This window comes from Schistocerca serialis, chromosome 1 (genome assembly GCF_023864345.2).
Source record: "Schistocerca serialis cubense isolate TAMUIC-IGC-003099 chromosome 1, iqSchSeri2.2, whole genome shotgun sequence".
NCBI lineage: Eukaryota > Metazoa > Arthropoda > Insecta > Orthoptera > Acrididae > Schistocerca > Schistocerca serialis.
Window position 1 is genome coordinate 988,651,455 of NC_064638.1, and position 19,958 is coordinate 988,671,412.

The 19,958-nt window shown below is 42.5% G+C and overlaps 1 protein-coding gene across 1 annotated transcript in view; it reads left to right on the plus strand.

Moving 5' to 3' along the window:
- Positions 1-19,958, plus strand: part of LOC126454081 (discoidin domain-containing receptor tyrosine kinase B-like) — a 425,916-nt gene that overhangs the window by 248,127 nt on the left and 157,831 nt on the right. The window contains exon 5 of the mRNA XM_050091131.1: positions 14,906-15,053. Within this exon, the coding sequence (XP_049947088.1) occupies positions 14,906-15,053 (148 nt within the window). The remainder of the gene's footprint in view (positions 1-14,905; positions 15,054-19,958) is intronic.

The following is a 19,958-nucleotide window of genomic DNA, read 5'->3' on the forward strand; positions in this document are numbered from 1 at the left end:
TAAGTGTGCCCTCGGCAAAAGAGTAGTCCGGGATGTTTTAAGTCTCACTGTCGGTACTGTAAGAACTTCACCACAGGCTCCCCAGTCCAGTCTACTCGCAAGTGAAGTCAGTCTCAGGACAGATCCCAAGCACCAAGCACATATGCCGGAGCATCGATCAGACGTCCCTCTCACCAGACCAAAGTTCAGCAACCGAGTGTATTGTACGTCTTCAGAAAAGAAATCCGTTTTCCCGCAAAGTACACGAACTGTCACCACCTTCTCTTCGTCTTGAGGCAATCATAGGGCTCTAGAGACGCTAAATCCCCCCTCACACACGACAGCACAAACTCCTGTAGAGCGAGAGAAAGAGTTAAGAAACCTGCGTCTCTGGAAAAAGAAGAAACCGCCAATTATTGGCTATTTTAAGTTTTTGCAGAATGGGAAGATGTTTTTCTCCAAAGTCACGTCGCTACTCACAGCAACAATCAAACAGATACAATCTTAAAGATCTTTATCTAAATAGCCTGTGCCTCAGAGCTTGTTAGTCCCTGCTATTAGGTGTAATAAAGATTCTATCTCTAAACGTTTCACAGACGCAGGAGTTTCTTGTACAACTGAGGCGGCCAATGCATGTGGGTCGCAGGCCTATTTGCAGTAACGGTGATCACGAAAACTTGTGAATTTTTAATATGTGTGGCTCTGCACACAATGCCCGGTGTACAACTCCACTGTGTACACGTGTCCCTTCAGTCCATTGCATCCAGCCTAACCTTTGCCTGGCACCAATACAGGCATTGTTCTTCTGGAGTCCTGTCTCAAGAAGGGGCTGCTGTGTCTGCCCTATATGGCTGTGGGCCTGTCCGGCAAGATGTATTAAGGGATAGGCTTGCTGCCAGTTGCTTCCAGCTCCGAACATGCTGTTTCTACGAGGTAAGAACCATAAAAATACCTCATACTGTTAGCGCCCTACCAGGCTTCAACAATGCCTGATCAGGCTATTAACTTTCAAGAGTGTTGCTCAAGGTGCGCCAAGTTGTAATAAAATCTTTAATAATTTTCCATATACAAAAAAATAGGTCAGAGAGTAACTTGTCCTCTCTCACTGCCCTCTACCTGCCGTTGATTTCTGCATGCGTAGTGTCTCACTTCGATATTGTTTAGTTTGACACAAACCAGTAAATCATTGAAAATAGTAGGAGAATCTGATCCTGATAACCGATATATGTGTAAAAATGTTAACGTTGCCAATCAGGATGGCCCACGGCTGAAACACATCCCAACTTGGCCTCATTCATTCCAGGGGTCATTCACTCACATGTGGCTGCAAGCCAGCAAGATTACATATAAACTTTGCTGTGAGTAGTATGAATTATGTTAGACCCCGTGGTCATTGTTACATCACAGGCTTCCGATAAACATTTAATTGGCGGTTAAAAGGCCTTGCAGCAAAGAAATGTACCCATTCACACCATATCCTGTGGTCATAGATGTCTAATGTTCCTTATCACTTACAGTGTCCTGGAGTATGAGCTGTTCTCTGCTCATTGATTTACCCCTGCTCCGTCACTCATTTGGTGTGAATCATCAAACACATACTTTCTTAAATTCTCAATGAATAAGTAAATCACTTGTGTAATCTATTTGTCTTATTACCTAAGTTGTGTAAATTTCAGTACTATTTTCTATGACATGAAAACAAATATAGGCACATAATCAGGGCATTATGGCATTAATAAATGCGCAGAACAAACATAGCCTCAGAATCAAGACAGTTCAATTGATACATACAAAAGCAAAAAAAGATATTGCATAATGGTATTACAGAAAGGTATCCAGTCGCTCCCTCCACTAGGGTCCCTGGGGAATTAAATTTTACAATTTAAAATGTCACCCGAATTGAGAACATGGCACTTATGCACACAAACAAACCGTGACTGGTAGGACTGGAGAAAAACAGTTTGTGCCAGAGTGGAATGACCTTTCACTCAGCGTATGACATGACAGAGATGGCGGCAGATGTCTCTGGTGTTCCCTCTCGTCTCGGGCAGCATGTGGTGTCTATGTGGCAACTGGCGTCGTCGGCAGCTTACGGTGAGCAGCTGGAGCCTTGGCCTCATCCTGGTCAGGCCGAAATCAGCCATCAGTGACTGGCGTGACAGCATTGCATTTGACGTGCAGCCTGCCCCCTGGTGTAGAAATCCATTCAGTGTTACTGTGATACGGGGCAGCCCAACTCTTCCCATTCACCTCTCTATTGGAACGAGCCTGCTGGTGCAGGACAACGGATTAACTCGCCTTTTGTCGATGGGTCACGTCCCTCTCGGCATCCCACTGAGTCAGTTAGGCCAATTGCGTGCGTCGACTGTGGTGCCACGTGACTCCTTTTCCCTCAAATAGCAGTCTGGCGGGTCGTTGGTTGCTCGGGGGTGGCTACTGGCGCCTTATGGAGTCACGCTGTCTGCTCTCGCTTGTGAGACATGCTGCCTGTACTGGTAGACGACCAGGCTGTGTGATGCAGGCACATCACCTGGCAGGCCGTTTCAGTCATAGCAGGCAGTCTGGTCCCCTGCGCCTAGTCTGCAACAGCTGATCCATACCGAGCGAGGTGGCGCAGTGGTTAGCACACTAGACTCGCATTCGGGAGGACGACGGTTCAATCCCGTCTCCGGCCATCCTGATTTAGGTTTTCCGTATTTCCCTAAATCGTTTCAGGCAAATGCCGGGATGGTTCCTTTGAAAGGGCACGGCCGATTTCCTTCCCACTCCTTCCCTAACCCGAGCTTGCGCTCCGTCTCTAATGACCCCGTTGTCGACGGGACGTTAAACACTAACCACCACCACCACCTGATCCATTACGACCAACTGCTCCCTTTGATGGCTGGTGTGGGTCATGACATCCAGTCTGCTGTATTGGTTCTGGAGTCTGCACAGTCCTCAAGTGTGGTCAAGTGCCATATTCTCTCACATATGTCATTACCTCGATGTATTAAATTTACAGGAGAAAATACTGATGAATACAAAATTTTTATCTTTACTTAATGTATTTATTTATTTATTTATTTGATTACTAATAAAGAATATGAAAAAGTAAATTTGATGAATGCAGGGCGCTATTAACGTTGTATGGACGTAAATTATGTGGTGTGAAGTGTCTTTGGCTTGTGGTAGGTGTGTCTATTTAATGACGCGCAAGATGATGATGTGAGTTATAAAACCACATAATGCTTTGAAATTGTGCTGGTTTAGATTCTGCTATTTAGCACGGGCTCTTAAGACTTTATTATTATTTGATGTCTGTAAAATGTTTCAGCTTCACAAAGGTACATGGAACATTATTATTATGCAGTTTGTGATATCTCCTACTTACGGGTATGATGTCCATCGTGAAATAAATCTTTTAAGAGTAAATTATTCCCAATATTAATTACCGACGGAATTAAGTAGTGAGCGGTGTTGTTTGATGCATAGAAAATACAGCAATAAAATTATATTGTTTTAAGTTCAGAATCTTGCGGTCATTAAACCATAATAGGCGATTTAAATTTGGAAGGCCTGAACTTTTGATGTCAGTTATTTCGTAAGTTAATTACTTTTAGATAATTTCAAATACGTTGTCGAAAAGTTGGGAGTTGCAGCTTCCGAACTGGGTAAGGGAAGCGAGAGGTCGCTGGTTTCGTACTACATGTCTAATTTCCATAAATGTGTGCTACGAACAAAAGGAAGAGTGGCATGACAGGCGTCGATGGTGCTGCGCAGATTTCGAATGAAAACAGAATTAGTGGTGGATTTAATCTTTTACATACCGTAGCACGTCTGCAACACTACATGGGAAAAATTGCTAAACGTGTTCACTGTTGTTTAAATTACTCCGACTTCGGAGTAAAATTTCAGTAAATATCTTCTCTGTGCGCATAAGGCAAATGGTAAACCCTAAGTTGACAGGAAGACATCTGACAAATTCTTAGAGAAGCTCCCTAATTGTCGCATTGCCCAGCGTAATTGGAAAGCTACACAAGAGTACCAGTGTCGTGTCGCGCTTGTTTAGATTATATCAAAACAGATGTCTTCAACAGACATGCATTACACCCGTCAGATTTCCAAGACCAGCCGCTAGAAAGAATTTTAAGAATAATTAGTATTCTTGCAACGAAGGTGCCAGAAGAGGAGTGAAAGAATAACTAGATAAAAAATTAGTTGCGTGTCAGATAGCAGCAAAGCAATAACTAAGTAAAAACTCGATCTTTACAAAGGCAGAATCTCATTTTCATTGATCATTGGCCTCGAGATGAATGATATGGAGAACAAACGAGTTGATTTTATTTGGGAATACGTTGATAAGAGCAACATGGATAACGAGAACATAAATAAACGTTTGGTTTCGCTACGACAGGAATACATGTGAACGGTCGTGATAACGTATAACGTCGGTGGCCAGGTTATTTTCTTGTTAGATGTTCCCAGACACTTTTAGTGGGTGCCTCGACGATATGACGGAATGCAGGAAGAGAGTAATGCTGCATTTCGGCTGGCTCCTCTGTATGTTAGGGGTGGGAGGGTGGGGGACGAGGGGGTGCCACCTGCCCGCGGCGCGCAGGGCAGAGCAGACCGGGCCAGAACTGCGCTGCGCCGAGAGCGCAGCCGACCGCAACGAGCTGAATCCGACTCCAAGGTCACGTGCTTAGGACATTGAAGTCATCCCCCCCTCCCGGCATGCGGCCGCTGGCGAGCTGCCACAGGTAACGACGGCATCCATCCCACCATTGAGGACTCTGGCCGGACGGCGCGGCGGCGCGCCGCACGCGCTCATTCCCGCCGCAGGCACAGCCGAGAGCTGTGGAACGAGTTACATAAACAGTGCCAGAGCGCCGCCACTTATTCGCCTGAAATACACTTATTTTCATACCATATAATCAGTTGCTAACCTTTAAACTTGGTTTTCCGTTTTTGTTTTCCTTTTTCATCAGTTACTAGTGACCCATGAACCATGGACCTTGACGTTGGTGGGGAGGCTTGGGTGCCTCAACGATACAGATAGCCGTACCGTAGGTGCAACCACAACGGAAGGGTATCTGTTGAGAGGCCAGACAAACGTGTGGTTCCTGAAGAGGGGCAGCAGCCTTTTCAATAGTTGCAGGGGAAACAGTCTGGATGATTAACTGATCTGGCCTTGTAACATTAACCAAAACGGCCTTGCTGTTGTGGTACTAAGAACGGCTGAAAGCAAGGGGAAACTACGGCCGTAATTTTTCCCGAGGGCATGCAGCTTTACTGTATGGTTAAATGATGATGGCGTCCTCTTGGGTAAAATATTCTGGAGGTAAAATAGTCCCCCATTCGGATCTCCGGGTGGGGACTACTCAAGAGGACGCCGTTATCAGGAGAAAGAAAACTGGCATTCTACGGATCGGAGCGTGGAATGTCAGATCCCTTAATCAGGCGGGTAGGTTAGAAAATTTAAAAAGGAAATGGATAAGTTACAGTTAGGTATAGTGGGAATTAGTGAAGTTCGGTGGCAGGAGGAACAAGACTTTTGGTCAGATGAATACAAGGTTATAAATACAAAATCAAATAGGGGTAATGCAGGAGTAGGTTTAATAATGAATAAAAAAATAGGTGTACGGGTAAGCTACTACAAAGAGCAGAGTGAATGTATTATAGTGCCCAAGATAGACATGAAGCCCACGCCTACTACAGTAGTACAAGTCTATATGCCAACTACCTCTGCAGATGACGAAGAAACTGAAGAAATGTATGATGAGATAAAAGAAATTATTCAGGTCGTGAAGGGAGACGAAAATTTAATAGTCATGGGTGACTGGAATTCGACAGTAGGAAAAGGGAGAGAAGGAAACATAGTAGGTGAATATGGATTGGGGGTAAGAAATGAAAGAGGAAGCCGTCTGGTAGAATTTTGCACAGAGCATAACTTAATCATAGGTAACACTTGGTTCAAGAATCATAAAAGAAGGTTGTATACATGGAAGAATGCCGGAGATACTAAAAGGTATCAGAAAGATTATATAATGGTAAGACAGAGATTTAGGTACCAGGTTTTAAATTGTAAGACATTTCCAGGGGCAGATGTGGACTCTGACCACAATCTATTGGTTATGAACTGCAGATTAAAATTGAAGAAACTGCAAAAAGGTGGGAATTTAAGGAATTGGGACCTGGATAAACTGAAAGAACCAGAGATTGTACAGAGTTTCAGGGAGAGCATAAGGGAACAAACGACAGCAGTGGGGGAAAGAAGTACAGTAGAAGAAGAATGGGTAGCTCTGAGGGATGAAGTAGTGAAGGCAGCAGAGGATCAAGTAGGTAAAAAGACGAGGGCTAGTAGAAATCCTTGGGTAACAGAAGAAATATTGAATTTAATTGATGAAAGGAGAAAATATAAAAATGCAGTAAATGAAGCAGACAAAAAGTAACACAAACGTCTCAAAAATGAGATCGACAGGAAGTGCAAAATGGGTAAGCAGGAATGGGTAGAGGACAAATGTAAGGATGTAGAGGCTTACCTCACTAGAGGTAACATAGATACTACCTACAGGAAAATTAAAGAGACCTTTGGAGAAAAGAGAACCACTTTTATGAATATCAAGAGCTCAGATGGAAACCCAGTTCTAACCAAAGAAGGGAAAGGAGAAAGATGGAAGGAGTATATAGAGGGTCTACACAAGGGCGATGTATTTTAGGACAATATTATAGAAATGGAAGAGAATGTAGATGAAGAGGAAATGGGAGATACGATACTGCGTGAAGAGTTTGACAGAGCACTGAAAGACCTGAGTCGAAACAAGGCCCCGGAGTAGACAACATTCCTTTAGAACTACTGACGGCCTTGGGAGAGCCAGTCCTGACAAAAGAAAGGCGAAGTAACCTCAGACTTCAAGAAGAATATAATAATTCCAATCCCAAAGAAAGTAGGTGTTGACAGATGTGAAAATTACCGAACTATCAGTTTAATAAGTCACAGCTGCAAAATACTAATACGAATTCTTTACAGAGGAATGGAAAAACTGGTAGAAGCCGACATCAGGGAAGATCAGTTTGGATTCCGCAGAAATATTGGAACACCTGAGGCAATACTGACCTTACGACCTATCTTAGAAGAAAGATTAAGGAAAGTTAAACCTACGTTCCTAGCATTTGTAGACTTAGAGAAAGCTTTTGACAATGTTGACTGGAACACTCTCTTTCAAATTCTAAAGGTGGCATGGGTAAAATACAGGGAGCGAAAGGCTATTTACAATTTGTACAGAAACCAGATGTCAGTTATAAGAGTCGAGGGGCATGAAAGGGAAGCAGTGGTTGGGAAGGGAGTGAGACAGGGTTGTAGCCTCTCCCCAATGTTATTCAATCTGTGTATTGACCAAGCAGTAAAGGATACAAAAGAAAAATTCAGAGTAGATATTAAAATCCATGGAGAAGAAATAAAACCTTTGAGGTTCGCCGATGACATTGTAATTCTGTCAGAGACAGCAAAGGACTTGGAAGAGCAGTTGAACGGAATGGACAGTGTCTTGAAAGGAGGATATAAGATGAACATCAACAAATGCAAAACGATGATAATGGAATGTAGTCGAATTAAGTCGGGTGATGCTGAGGGAATTAGATTAGGAAATGAGGCACTTAAAGTAGTAAAGGAGTTTTGCTATTTGTGGAGCAAAATAACTGATGATGGTCGAAGTAGAGAAGATATAAAATGTAGACTGGCAATGGCAAGGAAAGCATTTCTGAAGAAGAGAAATTTGTCAACATCGAGTATAGATTTAAGTGTCAGGGAGTCGTTTCAGAAAGTATTTGTATGGAGTGTAGCCATGTATGGAAGTTAAACATGGACGATGAATAGTTTGGACAGGAAGAGAATAGAAGCTTTCGAAATGTGGTGCTACAAAAGAATGCTGAGGATTAGATGGGTAGATCACATAACTAATGAGGAGGTATTGAATAGTACTGGGGAGAAGAGGAGCCTGTGGCACAACTTGACGAGAAGAAGAGACCGGTTGGTAGGACATGTTCTGAGGCATCAAGGGATCACAAATTTAGCATTGGAGGGCAGCGTGGAGGGTAAAAATTGTAGAGGGAGACCAAGAGACGAATACACTAAGCAGATTCAGAAGGATGTAGGTCGCAGTACGTACTGGGAGATGAAGAAACTTGCACAGGATAGGGTAGCATGGAGAGCTGCATCAAACCAGTCTCAGGACTCAAGACCACAACAACAACAACAAGTGTCTTTTGTTTGTGCATGCACGCGTTTTTGTTAGTTTTTTGTTGAGTTTTATTCCTGTCACGCACTCTAAATTTACACTGACGCTACCTCTATATCTCCACTACCATGCAGGTATAGCGGTATTGTACTGCTGGAGATTGTCTCGAGAAGGGACTGCTCTGTCTACCCTTTTTGGCGGTGAGCCTGTCTGGCAAGATTTATTGAGGGATGGGCTCAACACCAATTGTTTCCTACTCCCAACATCCCGTTCCTACTAGCTAAGAACCATAAAAATACCTCATACTTTTAGCGCCCTACCAGGCTCCATCAACGTCTGCTCAGGTCGTTAACTTTCAAGAGTCTCGCTCAAGGTGCGTCATATTGTAATAAAATCTTTAATAATTTTCCGTATACAAAAAAGAGGTGAGAGAGTATCTTGTCCTCTCTCAATATTCCAAATTACTGTTGCATTTTCATAACGCGTCTCACCTCTGTGACATCTTTTTAGGATCATCATTTTGAATTTCTTTAATGTTAATTGATATAAGCTCACTGCAGGATACAACTTCTATGCTGCAGTTACATACTCTGCGTTCTTTGACATTGGCCGCGTTACTGTCTAGTTTGTTAATTAAGTAGACATTCCATCTGGCAGGATGTTGATTATTGAATTAGGACTCGCCATTTGAAAAGTACTTTCAAACATTTTCGGTCTTCCGTCACTGCCTCAAACCCTTTCTGCAAGCGAAAGGCCCCTTCGTTTAATTGTATTATTACACTAGTAGTCAAACATGGCATTGCCTGGGTATTCATTTTTGCCAATTTTCTATTTGAAATGAAAACAAAAAATTAAGTGTGTTTGTAGTGAAATGTCGAAAAAATTTCATTTCCATGTATTCGAGAAAACGTCTTCAAAATTGTGAAACAGCTTCTTTGCACTAGATGCAGTTGCTTCGTGTGTTTACAACACGAGATTTTAAACGAGTCTATGGTAACGCCTCTTCAAAGTCAGCTATAAGGGTGTCTTAATAGTTAAAGATAAATATATAAACCTTCATCCATGATGCGGAATTTTTTCGCACATAGAGAGTGATTATGGCGTTATATCCCTCGAAACAAATGTTGTACAGTGTAGTTACATTTAGCTGCTTCTGTGGACACTGTCTGCGAAATATGTAGTGAACAGTCAGTAGCAAAGAAGTAATAAATTTAAACCTCATGCATAACACGACATTTTTTCACGCATCTCGGTGTTGATTACATCACATCTCATGTTCTGTGTGTCATACAATGATATAATTTTGTAGGTATCGTTCAGCGGCGTACGTGGATACTGCCTGCAAATTGGTTGCGAATAGAACTGGTAGCAGAGAAGTGATAAATTTAAACGGCGTGCATGATGCAGCAGTTTTTCACGCACATCATTGTTGATGATGTCATACTCCTCAGCTATGATAGGTGATTCTTACCCCACCGCCTGACATTAAAGGATATGCGACCGACGTTCGTTTGAAATCGGTACTGTGGCTTAGGAGCATATACGGAACATAGACACAGACACACACACACACACACACACACACACACACACACACACACACACACACACATACACCCATTATTTTTGTAGTATGTATCACTGTGCATCTAGTAGATATGCCTATTACTATTTATGATATTAAGATTTCCCTTGTTTCTTCGAGCTAGTCACCGCAGCTCCCTTTGTTCGTTGTGTATGACTGCTTACTATTGCACCCATGCAGTTCACTGGGACTGTTTTCTTATATCTATTTAATAGGCCCAATTAGAAGGAGGAGCTAGGGTAACAAGAGTCAATCCAGACAGGGCACTGCCTGCATGGGCAAGTTTGTACAACTTGATGAAGTAGATGTCCAAGAGCGAGCCAGATAACGAAGGTATTTCTCAGAAACCTTCCGTTCCATCTGCATATATCACATGTTTTAGATTGTGCGATTTTCTATTTTTTTTGTATCATCCTCACGATGCACACAGTGAAGCTAACGCCCCTGCTACTCGTGACACAACGTTCCACAGCCGTGCTGCTGCGTGCTCGCTAAAAAAAGGTGGTTACAGAGGACTTGGGGTGCTCACCGTATGTCAAATATAGATTATTCAGTGCTTCTTTCTTCAATAAAGATATTTGATTCCAAATGAACATAGCAACTGACGTCTCAGATTATATCTTCCTTAGCCTATTTTTTGAGATTAAGAAACTACGAGATAGATCTAAGGAATATAATGGTTTGAAAACGTCTGTGAAGCCCGCATCACGCACGTTTTTATTTTTGTTTCATTCTCGTAGTGTGAGCTGTCGCGTATTTCTGGTTCAAGAGCACTTTTCTGAGTCCATTTCCATGATTGAGAGGACATTCTAGGGTGCTAATCTTAATCAGTTCTGTTTCTACTCTACAAACATTGCTTACTATTTCACCCTTTACGAAATGTCAATTACGATAAGTCATAGCTAAGAGTTACCGTCATCTTCCTACTGAAAAAAATTATTTTTTTCTTTCGGGTAATCTTCAGATTTCACTACTTTAAAAACAGTTTTGTTTGTGAAATAGGAACGTGCATCCATGGATCGTTTAAAATCAGAAACGGGACGCAAGAATACCTCCATAGTAAACATGAACTCTCATACAATATCTAGAATTCCACTACCATAGTCAGGCGAACTTCATTAGCAGTTGATTAAATTACAGCTGTTGAAGTGAAAAACGGTCATAATGAAAAATGGAATAATTCGGCGTGTCATCCGCCTGAAATTTTGACAGAACTCCTACTGCCTCGGGCAGGATGTTTAATGCGTGAGTTCAGCGCATTCGATGATGGCCATGTTATCGGTGTTCTAAGATGTCATTCAAGCATATGGAATTTCAATACAACCGTGTAAGGAAGGAATCCACCATAAGTACCGAACGTCATCTGCTTGGGAAACAATGTGTAGACGACAGACGTCACCGCCGTCTTACGCGGTTGGTAACAACGATGCGCCACAGTGCTTATAAATTCAGTACCGGTTAACTGCAGTCAGAGTAGCCACACAGTTAAGAAACTCCTTGCTTTTGCAGTTAGAAGCAGGTGCCTAGCAAGTGTATCTACCCATACCGTGCGTCATGAAGCAGAGAGAACAGCTGAGACGAAGGAACACGATGCTGAACTCATGGAGGAATGTAGTGTGGGCTAAAGATTCGCAGGATCCGTTGGTACATAGATCGCAGGGAACAAGTACGGCGACCTCCACATGAGGCGATTTATAGTGCTTGTCAACAGAAAACCTGTCGGGCACATGTGCGGCTATTCTACAGTGATTGATGTCTACACAAAATGAAATGGAGCCGCCACTCACACGATATGGCAATCTACACACGATCTTCTCAGTTAGTTTATTCAGATAGTGCACAGTGAGGATAAACTGTACCTACAGCTGGACGAAGAACTATGGCATCTCTGGTGATTTGTGGCTGGCGCCACAGAAATGAGAGAAGTGTATCTAAACAGCTGCTGAAATTTGATACGATGCCACGGCACCTTAGTCTGACAAACTGTGTGCCACAAGCTGGCGGGCATGTATACAGGATTTAACGCAGATATTTTTATACGTTGTGCCTTAAAATGTACAAACTTTAGTGCGTTGGTTGTTTTTCCCCTGCGTCGGACAGTCTTCCCACAGAAATATCACAACATTTTACGACCTGATGTTTTCTGCACGGTCGTAACTGCACCTGTTAGTATAGACTTAGACGTTTTGCGTCCATTGGTTCACACATCAGCACCTGACGTCTTTCCCAGGGGAAAATAAACATGAATGGCTCACTCTGGCCACATACAACGTGGAGGTACCACCCTACCTAAATACATACGACTTGTAGTAGCTGTAATTATAAAGGCCAACGGGAATATTTTTTAAAAAACTTTTTTTTACTTTGATAGCTGATCATTATACATTATTATGAGCTGAATCTAAATCTAACCTTAGTGTTTTTGTGTCACCCACAGTTTTCGAGCAATATGCTTTTTATTATATAGTGTAAAAATTCTATGCTATACCGTAAACGGGGAAATTAATGAAACGCTTTGTTACAACGTAAGCATGCTTCGTATTTACAATAAGCTACTTAAAACAATGATATGGGGCAATAGAGATTTCACATGTCAGCTGGAATTGGTTTGTATTTTCTTTCTCTTTTTTCTTTGCAGCTTCTTGTGTAGCTTTTTCTTCGATGAGTCGCTTGCTGAAGTTCTCGGTGAAGTGACCAACAATAGTCCCCCATCATGTGGTCTTCCAGCGGCCTTGGTAGCCTTTTTATATCACTTTAATGTTCTGGTGAAAACGCTCTCCTTGCTCCTCACTAACATCTCCCATATTGTCCGGCAAGTAATCGAGGTGACTGTTCATAAAGTGAACTTTCAGGCTCATTAAAAAGTTTTAAACTTCTATAACACTGTAGCTATAATAGAAACATATTCTGGGTCTTTTTCGTGTCCTAGGAATTTTGTAATGACTTGCTTGAATGATACCTATGCTTCACTCTCATTTAAGGTCATTGTGGATTCAAAGTTAACATCAAACATCAATTTTCTAATGTCATGTCCGACAAAGACGCCTTATTTTAGTTTCGCTTCTGAAAGGTGTGGAAAATTTTGGCAGATACTTAAAACATCGTCCATCTTTAGACAAAGCCTTTACAAACTATTTCATTAGCCCTAACATTATATGTAGATGTGGTAGGAATACGTTGTTTGGATCTATAAAGTTTTGGCGTAGAATGTTCTTTTCACCAGGTTTTACAGACTGCATCACAGACCAGTTATTTCTTCATCAATGTTGATACCTAGCCCTACTGTCCCATTCACACAAGAAACATGGAAATTTGGTAAAGCCACCTTGCTGATCAAGTAGCAGGCATGTTACTTTTAGATCGCCACATATCATCCAATCATGAGTAGAATAGCATATTTTATTTAGCACAATTTCTAGGTTTTCATAGCTTTCTTTCATATGTACAGTATGTCCAACAGGTACTGATGCATACATGTCACCATTGTGTAATAAAACAGCCTTTAAACCAGTTTTGGATGAACCAATAAACATCCTCCAGTCTTCCTTTTTGTATTTAATACCAAACTCATTCATCAGACCGGGAATGTTGAGCAGCACACTAAATCACCTTCTTGTTGGAAACATGCTGCTCTCTCTTTCTATACATGTATATGCTGGTCCCAACTACCAATAAGTTCTTTTCTTTTAATCTAGAACCAAGCAATTCAGCCCTTTCTTTCGTTAAACCCAGATCCCTAACCAAATCGTTAAGCTCTGTCTGAGTAAACAATTTGGGCTCTAGACCTTCTGTATTACAGTGGAATTCATCATCGTATTGTTCGTCTACATCACATTGTACATCGGAAAATACTTCTGTAGTAATACAATTTAAATCATCTGGTGCTTGAGGAACCGGCAAATCTACACCATGCTGTACTGGTCGGATGGCGGACGGAAGGTTAGGGTAGCTTATTACCTTTTGGTTTTTCGAATTATGACCAGTAATATCAACACTGCAAAAGTAGCAGTGGCCCCCTCCATATCATAGGAGCAGCAAATCTAAAGCCCTTTTTTCTCCTTTTTGGACCATTTTCTCAGATATTCCACACACACATAACATACCTTACGCGGCGCCCAAGTTTTATCTTGATCACCAAGATCAGATGCAAAGTATGATAGATCTTTTTCACGAGGTCTGTAATGTTTCTTTGGTGCTTTTAATCACAAATTCACCACAAATATAACAAAAACTGTCAGAAGAGTTTTTACAACCATGATTACACATTGTACTGAGCACATGTACAGAAAACTGGAAAGAGAGGTTAGGTAGAAAGTAAAGAAAACACCATCTGTTAACACAAAAATAGCATCACCCTTTTGTTTTGCCTGCAAATGTTTTTCAGCAGTGCTACCAACGTCAACTACATTCATTACATCTTCTTTTTAAATTATTTTAACTATATAAAACTGTTAAATTCTTTCAAAAATCGCTTAATTTAATAAGATTAACTGTAAAATGTGAAGAAATGGTGGGTAATACAGTTTTTTAAGTATCGTATTTTGATTTACCACCCAAAAAACATAAGAATAAGGTATTTTCCATCTTTGGACTGTGTTATTAGTCTGCATAAAATGTGTGTGTGCATTGCTTAGGGACCAAACTGCTGAGGTCATCGATCCCTAGACTTACACAGTACTTAAACTAACACCACCCATTCCCGAGGGAGGGCTCGAACCTCCGGCGGGAGAGGCGGCGCAATCCGTAACATGGCGCCTCGAACCACGAGGCCACTCCGCGCGGCTATTATTCTGCAGATGGCACAAACACTGACCTAACGTTGTTCAGTATACTTTCCTCACTCACCAATAGAAACATGTGCACTTATATCCATTATACCCCACATGTTTAAATGATAAAAAAACATGGGTGCAAGCACAGAAACTAGACTCAACAAATATATCTCGATCAGATTTGTACTAAAATTGAAGGTATTCCATGTCAAATTTAGGCGAAGAGAGTCACTCTTTGCCCCCAAAGTAGACCCCGGAAAAGTGAGACTACTCATTATTTTTTAGTGTCCTGTCTGAATCTGTTAAAGCAACTACTGTAGTTCATCATTCATATGAATGACATTTGCCCGCAGATCCTGAGCGGAAACAGCGACACAGCCACGGTCGTGACGCACCGCCTGCTGCCCGCCATCTTCGCCAGCCAGCTGAGGGTGTTGCCTTACAGCGTCCACCGCAGGACCGTCTGCCTGCGAATGGAGGTCTCTGGTTGCCCCGCCACGGGTAAGGCATGGTGATCTGCATGTAACTGTTGCTTAACGAGCGCAGTGACCTATGACTTTCTTCCCTGTGTGAAGCATGGGTCTGTTTTACAATACACTAATAGCTATTAACATTTCAACACCATTGAGGGTACGGTCGCAGGTTCGAATCCTGCCTCGGGCATGTATGTGTGTGATGTCCTTAGGTTAGTTAGGTTTAAGTAGTTCTAAGTTCTAAGGGACTGATGACCTCAGATGTGTCCCATAGTGCTCAGAGCCATTTGAACCATTTTTGAACCATTGAGGGGACATGCAGTAAATGTCAAATTTGAACGAGACGTACTTCATTCTTGGATATTCAATTGATTAGCCTTTCAGAGCAATCGTAGGAAGTAGCTATGTAAGTAGTGTAGTATGTAAAGAAACACTGACACAGTAAATTTCTCAATTAGAAATCGAATGAGACAGTTGGTTCGCGTGCTATGCTTTATGTAGGAAGGAAAACACTGTACGAGCAAGTGTTAGATTTCGACAGCGACACTTCGTTGCCTGTCCAGACTGCAATTTGTCGTACCGCAACATTGTAGCTCGTATTGGTCGGGATCCATGAGTGGGAAGGAAATACTGGAAATAATGGGTTCTGGACGAAAACAGTCCCACGCTAATATTCCACTGGAGGGGAGACCTTTTATTCACTTGACAATATAGGTTCGTACAAAAATGTTGTAATGTGTGTCAAATCTTATGGTACATATCTACTAAGTTCATCAGTCCCTAAGGTTACATACTACTTAACCTAAATTATCATAAGGACAAACACACACACCCATACCCGAGGGAGGACTCGAACCTCCGCAGGGAACAGCCGCAGAGTCTATGACTGCAGCGCCTAAGACCGCTCAGCTAATCCCGCGCGGCACAGGTTCGTACAGTCGCCTCACGTAGCTTGACTATGGAAGTTAGTTTATTTGCAGAAAGCAGGTGTCAACACGGACTGTGTCACGATATGTAGACCACCAAGTCGGACGTATTCGTGTGTGGAGGATTCTAGCACAATACACGTTGCCACATTTCATTCGCAGTCATGTTAAGGACCCAGCACGTTGCATGATGGTAAAAGATACAATTCGGTGCACAACAGGATACCTACGGCATGATTAGCCGCTAATTCTGGCAGTAGCAGTGACACTACAGGGGTTTTAAGGCCGGTGGCAGCGCCCAATCTTCGAGGTATCCGTGGCATCATCTTTCAAAAATATAACGGAAAACCTAGTGTTGTCCGTGCTGTTCTGAGCTTGCTCGATGTAGAGGGTGTACGACCCTGGCCCTGGCTACCATATTGTCCAGATATCTCACCCACTGAAAGCATCTGCTCATAGACCACCAATAGTCGGCCGCTACATGTGATGTAAGCCTGATGCAGGTGACCTCAGCAGCTTGCTTACGACAAATGACGTACACACCTATTCACGTATTCTTCCTCGGTACTGTATATGCAGATTAAATATAATTTCGTTAGTTGGTATCCTTCTGGATGTTGCAATATTCATGGTCAATACTGTATCTTCCTGGCAGTAAAAACTTTCCTCGTAAGTCTGGTTCAAATGGCTCTGAGCACTGTGGGACTTAACTTCTGAGGTCATCAGTCCCCTAGAACTTAGAACTACTCAAACCTAACTAACCTAAGGACATCACACACATCCATGTCCAAGGCAGGATTCGAACCTGCGACCGTAGCGGTCGCGCGGCTCCAGACTGTAGCGCCTAGAACCGCTCGGCCAACCCGGCCGGCCCCGTAAGTCTGAAATGACTATCTGACTCATTCCGCAAAAATGATTTGGACTTAAGTAAGGATACATAACGTTTTCTTAGCTGTTACCTAGTGTTCTAGATTATAATTTCAAATTATTCGATGGTCACTTGTTCTGGATAGACATCTGTAGCTCTGAGGTAGTGTCAGGAAAGAACAAGGAGAAGCGGAAGGGGAGTAATCGATGAATACTTGGAATAATCAAAACTTCCCACGGAGTCATTCGTTGTATGAGGACGTTTGGGTGATTGAAACAGCCAGTGCTCTTGGGTAGGCATAGACCACATTCTGGTGATGGGATTTATTTTCTCTGTTTCCCTTGTGCTAACAACATGAGAAATGCTAGACTACAGACACATTTACACATAAGAAACAACTGTCATACTAATCGAAAGCCATGTGTCAGTGTTGAAGACATCATAAAATTACACATTCAGATGTACACGTAACACGATGAGGAAAAGCTTTAGTCTATATAGGTGCACAAGATCGTATGACAAAGTACTGCAACACAGATTTCTGTATCACCGTTGCTGAAAAGTTTTGTTGGTTTGTAGACATGAATCAAATGCATCTTTTCTCACTTAGAGGTAATTTCATAAATAAATTTCTTGCAGCTATCTGAAAGTAAACATCACTCTTACGACACGATATACTTTAAATTAATAGAAATCTTGGAGAGGTACAAGGGACGACAGACACCACATTAATGAGATACTCTTACTGTAGAGAATTGTAGTCATGTATGTAGACATACTTCGACGCTCAAGTGCTGTAATAGTTTCGCAAAATGGTATTCTCTCACTGAGATGTCTTCGACGATAGTAATACCTATTTCCTCTTCCAACCACCATAATTATCAAATATTTGCCCATGAACTCGTTGTCCACTTAATATTTCTTTTTTCTTGGCATGGTTCCAGAGAAAGTCATCTAAGTTATTCTGACTCATTCCAGGGTTTATTGAACTATGAACACTCTTTAACTTTTGGAAGATTGGTACCTATTCCATCTAAAGTGGTAATCTTCAGAGTCAACCATTGAGTCTGGAGTTGAGGATATCACAGCTGTTTGGATATTATGATTGAAAAATGTGTATTTAATTTGTAAAACCTCGCCAGAAATGAAATTCAAGTTTCTTTGAACCGTTCAGCTATTGTATCATCTGAGTTGGGGGTTCGGTAGAAGGAACCTTATTATTTTGGTACGGCTGTTGATTATAACCTCTACCCATAGTAATTCGTAGAAACTATCTATTTCAACTTCACTACAAGATAAACTACTGACAACAGACACAAACACACCTTCACCTACTTTATTTGATCTATCCTTTCTGACCACGGTTTGCGCCTCTGTAAAAATTTCGGCAGAATTTATCTCCGGCTTTAGCCAACTTTCTGCTCCTATAACGATTTTAGCTTCAGTGCTTTCTATTAGCTCATGAAGCTCTGGTACTTTTGCAACACAGCTACGACAATTTACAACTACAATACCGACTGTTGCTTGGTCGATTCTCGTCGTTTCATTGCCCTGTACCCTTTGAGACTGGAGCCGTTTTTGATCGTTTCCGAGACTGTCTAACCTAAAAAACCGCCCAGTCCATGCCACACAGTCCCTGCTACCCGTGTCGCCGCCTCCAGTGTGTAGTGGACACCTGACTCATTTAGCGGAACCCGTAACCTCACCATCCATTGGCGCAAGTCGAGGAATCTGTAACATACACGGTCGCCTCTGATTCAGACCCTCCACTTGGCTCAGTACCAAAGGTCCGCAATCGTCCTGTCGACGATGCTGCAGATGGTGAGCGCTGCCTTCATCTCGCTAGTAAGACTGGCAGTCTTCACCAACTCAGGTAGCCGCCGGAAACCAGAGAGAATCTCTTCAGATCCATTGCGACACACGTCATTAGTGCCGACATGAGCCACCACCTGTAGTTGGCTGCACCCTGTACCCGTCATGGCATCCGGAAGGACCCTTTCCACATCTCGGATGACTCCCCCCTGATATGCATGCGGAGTGGACATTGGCTTTCTTCCCATCCTTAGCTGCCATATCCCTAAGGGGCTCTATCACCCGCCTAGCATTGGGGCTCCCAATGGGAAGCAATCCCACCCTCTGCGCTTGGCAGGACCTCTAAGGAAGACCGGCCACTGCCGCAACAGGTGAGGCCGCCCTTGCTGGCTAAGAAGTACTTCCAGCAGTGGGCAGTAACTCAAATCTGTTACAGAGGCGTGAGGGTACAGCCTTGCGCCCAGCACCAACTTTCGACTTTCGCCCAGGGATTCACTGCCCCGCCAGGCAAGTGTCGACCGTCAGGGACGTCCGAATCTGAGGGCGCCGTGGCATCAGAGATCCCAGGTGATAGTACAGGTTCCAGAGGCGCCAAAGCGCTCGCCTCGAGTGTTCCAATGTCACCATGGCACAGGACAATAGCCTGGAGCCTGTCGACCACGGCCAACACAGACTCCAGCTGTTTGCGGACGGTAGCCAGTTCCATCCCTAACAATTTTTTTCCCTCTCTTTTATCTCACAAGCCGTTCAAAACAAACAGATGACTGACGACTTCGCGAATTTACACTATGCGAGTACTAAAACGTGATGCTACAACTCTCAAATACTATAATACGCCCGAAATTTGTGAATTAAATTATGCAATTACCCAAAACCACTCAATGAAATTAAGAATTAAACTATAAAACGAATAAGTGAGCTAAGAGTACGACTTGCTGCTGGCTGCTGCTTATCCAACGGCGTCCGGGAGGTGGGAGGTACGTAAGTAACTTGTAACGAAATCATTTTCACTGGTTAGCAACTATAATAGAAAAAAAATGTGGAACAATATTTTCCTTCTTCTCGTAATTATTGAGGTTCTTGAGTAACGCACCAACATTGTAAATAATTTTACTCTCGCTTCGAAAACCAGTTGAAGCTCTAGAAATAACTAGAGGGTGCTTAAAATACGATTATAGTTTTAAAATATATGAAGGACAAATTCCGTCGTTCTTATGACACAGTTCACGGCACCAGACAGTGGATAATTACATGGATGGGCGTGTGGTCACTTGGGTAAAATCCGAATTTCAGTATTCCAACCGTCAACTTAAAGCAATAACTTTGA